Here is a 3741-nt window from a genome sequence, read left to right as displayed (position 1 = left end):
GTATGGTCTAAAGGGGATTAAATAATGTACTACATGCGTTTAGGGTACACCCTATAATTAAAATCGTGATAATAAAAGTTAACGAATAACAAATAAATAACTCATCAGTTAATATTTATTTTTCAATATTTATCAACACTTGTAAATGGTTTAAAAAAAAAATAACAATAGCTAAAAAAATATTACAATTGCTTACATTCAAAAAAGATATTTAAAAAAAAATTATATTAATAAATGAAATATGATCAAATGATCAATGCTGTCGTATGCTGCATATATTCTGTCAGTAATCCACCATTTAACTATTAAAAATAAGAAATAAATAATGACGGTTAGCGGTAACGTAAAAATGAATATAGCAGTCTATTTTAAATCATGTGTTATAAGTTAAAACTGTTAAAAACATATGAATTCATTATTTATCAATGTAGTTCATACTAAATGTTGAATACTATGTTTTAATTTATTAATATTTATATGTTTAAAGGTATAGTAAGAACTTTGGTTAAAGCTAAAAAGGTTGTTTATATAAAAATTGGATTCTTTTCTAAATCGAATTGGCTCTCAATATTTGTTCCCAAGAATGAAGAAAAATATAAGAAAGTAACATTGGGTCCATTAGTCAATTTTATCAATTCATTTAATATAAGTGGTATTATCATTTATTTAAGATGGATTCATGTGAGTAAAATAAAAAAATAGTTTAATTAAAAAATAATTTTAAATATTTAATATTATACTAATGTATGTTTTGAAAATGTAAAAATTCTTAAAATTTAATGTAAAACATAACCACCTTAATTAATATAATTGAATTTATTGTAGTTAACTATTACTATAGGAGTGGTAAAAAAAGTTGTAAATTCCTATTATATACCTTTATAAAATTGTATTTGTAAAACAGTTCGTTATGAAAATCATATAAAAATACGCTTAAATACAAATAAAATATTTCATCAATTTTCGAAAGGTTCTTATATGAGATTATAAATTAATCAAAAAATATAATTTTTTAAGATATCTTTATCAGTATAATAAAAAAATCATTGATACATAACATGGTTTTGAATTTATAGTACTTGAGTTTACCCATTATTTTTAATTCTCTGATCACAAGTATTAAGTAATGATAGCTATGATTTATTATCTTGTGACAATTAGCCATATAGTTCTAACTCATTGCTAAAAAAATTTAATCAACACAGCATCAAGTATATTTTTATATATAAAAATGAATATATTACATCACGCTAATTTCATTTCGATTAAATTGTTTAATTTTTTTAAGGAAAACCAAAAAGTTTCTCCCAAAGACTACACTTCATTTATAAGTCGAATAAAACAACAAGTAAAACATAAAATTAAAGTTGGTTTAGTCGTAAATGGAGCGTACTATAAAGATTTTTCAAATACTTCGAGTAAGTAAATTATATTTATATCAGTACTTCTAAGGACAATAAAATATTGTTATCCTTTGAGTTATGAATATTATTTGTTAATGTTCCAATTATGTTCTTAAAGGTTTTGATTTTACAATAACAAATGAAGCGTTGGATATGTATTATATTATATTTGCAAATCTAAACTTATGTGATTCTGACACTAAGAAATATGGTTTGGTTCCAGTATCATGCCCCAATCCTAATGTAACGTCTATGGTTAGTTCCTGCTCTTAAGAATTGTAAAATATTTAAATTTAAACATACATTTATACGAAATTTTTCAGGAACAAGTGACTTCTGCTGTAACTAATTCAAAAATGGATAAGTCAAAAATTTATGCGTGGCTTCAGTGTACTATAAAAATTCCAAATAATCAACCGTTAATATTGAAAAAGGCAATTACTACGTATTCAACGGTATGATTAATATTATATTGTAGATATATTTAATAGTATATGTTAAAGAATCAACTTAACCTATAGAATTATTAAAATGTTTAACAATTATTTTATTTTTGTTCATACCAATTAAGCTGTACCAAATTGTATAAAACAGACCCACATGATAAGAACACTGGTTCTGCACCCCTAAAAGTAAAAATATGTAAAAAATATTTAATATTTTTTCATTAAAAAAATTTTATACGAAGGTAATTAAATTAGCAATGCCTTTTTAATTTTTTATCAAACTCCATTTAGCAATTTTATTAATTATTATATCTTATAAGTATATAAAACAATTTGTTAAACATCAAATGCAAATAATGTCATATTTGATGAATTTATTCAATATGCAATTTGTTTTTTAAATTTTATACTTTTTTTCTCTACAAAGAAAAATTACTATTCGTTTTTACTTCAATATTGTAGCCACAAAACTCAACAAAATTCATATTCATGATGTTTTCAGAAGTATTCCGGTAAAATTAAAATTTTTTATGTGCTTAAAACACTTATAAAATATAAAATACCAATAATTAATCTTTTTCTCATCCATAATAATATGCTACAGATAACAGTTTTTTTCTCAGTGAAACAAATTTTTGACACGGTTCAATAATGTCTTTGTCTTTAGATTTTTTACTTTTGTATTTCTACACTGTAAATAATTATTTTGTTTTTACTACAGTATTGTAGCATCAATACAACAAATTCATCACTCTGGTGTGCGAGCTCTTCTCAGCTTTCATATGATCAAGTAAATATACTTTAAAGGTTATTTAATTTCCGATTTTAGTACGGGATTAAATCATAGCATCAGACAAATCCGATACACAGATGGCAGGAGAAAACAACATGAAATGTACTGCGAAAAACTAAGTGTGATATGTAATAAAATAAACTTTAGGGAAAAAAATATATACAGCTGGAGATATTTTTAACTTAAACTTATATAACCTTACCAAACAGATCATACCTTATTATTAATACCATTTAGTATATTTATATTTCACAATAAACGATTGAATTTTGAACACAAAAAACACACCACAAAACGTACTTAATGATATAAGTTGACAGATCTTCATCATTTACAATCAATTTTCGTTTACAATGATAACACGACGTATAAAATTAATTTAATTAAAATTTAACACATCTATTACAGTGACTCACTCTTATCACTCTAATTCACAGTAAAATTGTAATCATTTCCCTATCCTATTTATTTTAGGCGACTTACTCAAAAAAAAACTATGAAGGGATATTAATAGAGATTCTTGATGGAGATGATTTCAATTCAAGTTGTGGTTGTGGACAATTTCCAGTAACAAAAGCATATATTAGTGGTTGGAAATCAACTAAGCTTACACCGTGTTCTAGATTAGATTAAACAGAAAAAACAAAATAATGACAAACAAAATTGTAACTATTACACAATGCAGTAAAAATTAATTATAAATATTTATCATGTTTAAATTATTAATAAACTTACAGTTGAATATTATATGACTTTTATAATTATATGACGATAATATGTGTCGTCATCATTTTTTGAAACAGTTAAAGGTATTAAATTTTAAAGGAAATTTACATTAATTATTGGTTTAAAATACTATGTGTACTATATTATCTAAGTTGTAAATAAACTTATAAACACTAACATATTTTTTTTATTTTTTTTTTTTTTTTTTTTTTATAATATCAGATACTACAAACTATTATAAAAATAAAGCATTTTAATGATAATTGTATTGTGCTTAGTTAATTAATTTAACAATAATTTATAGGCGATTTATCAAATACGTTTGTATTTTTATCATAACAAATATTCATAAATTTAGCTCCTGAATATTTTT

The 3741-nt window shown here is 23.0% G+C and overlaps 1 protein-coding gene across 1 annotated transcript; it reads left to right on the top strand.

Moving 5' to 3' along the window:
- Positions 1 to 487: 487 nt before the first annotated feature.
- LOC112593422 lies at positions 488 to 3389 on the top strand (the record flags this gene model as incomplete). The annotated part of the gene is made up of 6 exons (XM_025337812.1): positions 488 to 681; positions 1289 to 1418; positions 1522 to 1658; positions 1727 to 1858; positions 2571 to 2639; positions 3117 to 3389. Coding segments are annotated over 6 exons (821 nt in total), but the record flags the coding sequence as incomplete, so codon positions are not given.
- Between the last annotated feature and the right edge of the window lie 352 nt (positions 3390 to 3741).

Source organism: Melanaphis sacchari, unplaced genomic scaffold (genome assembly GCF_002803265.2).
Source record: "Melanaphis sacchari strain LSU unplaced genomic scaffold, SCAv2.0 Contig2037_pilon_pilon, whole genome shotgun sequence".
Classification (NCBI taxonomy): Eukaryota; Metazoa; Arthropoda; class Insecta; order Hemiptera; family Aphididae; genus Melanaphis; species Melanaphis sacchari.
This window is presented reverse-complemented; position numbering and strand designations above follow the sequence as displayed.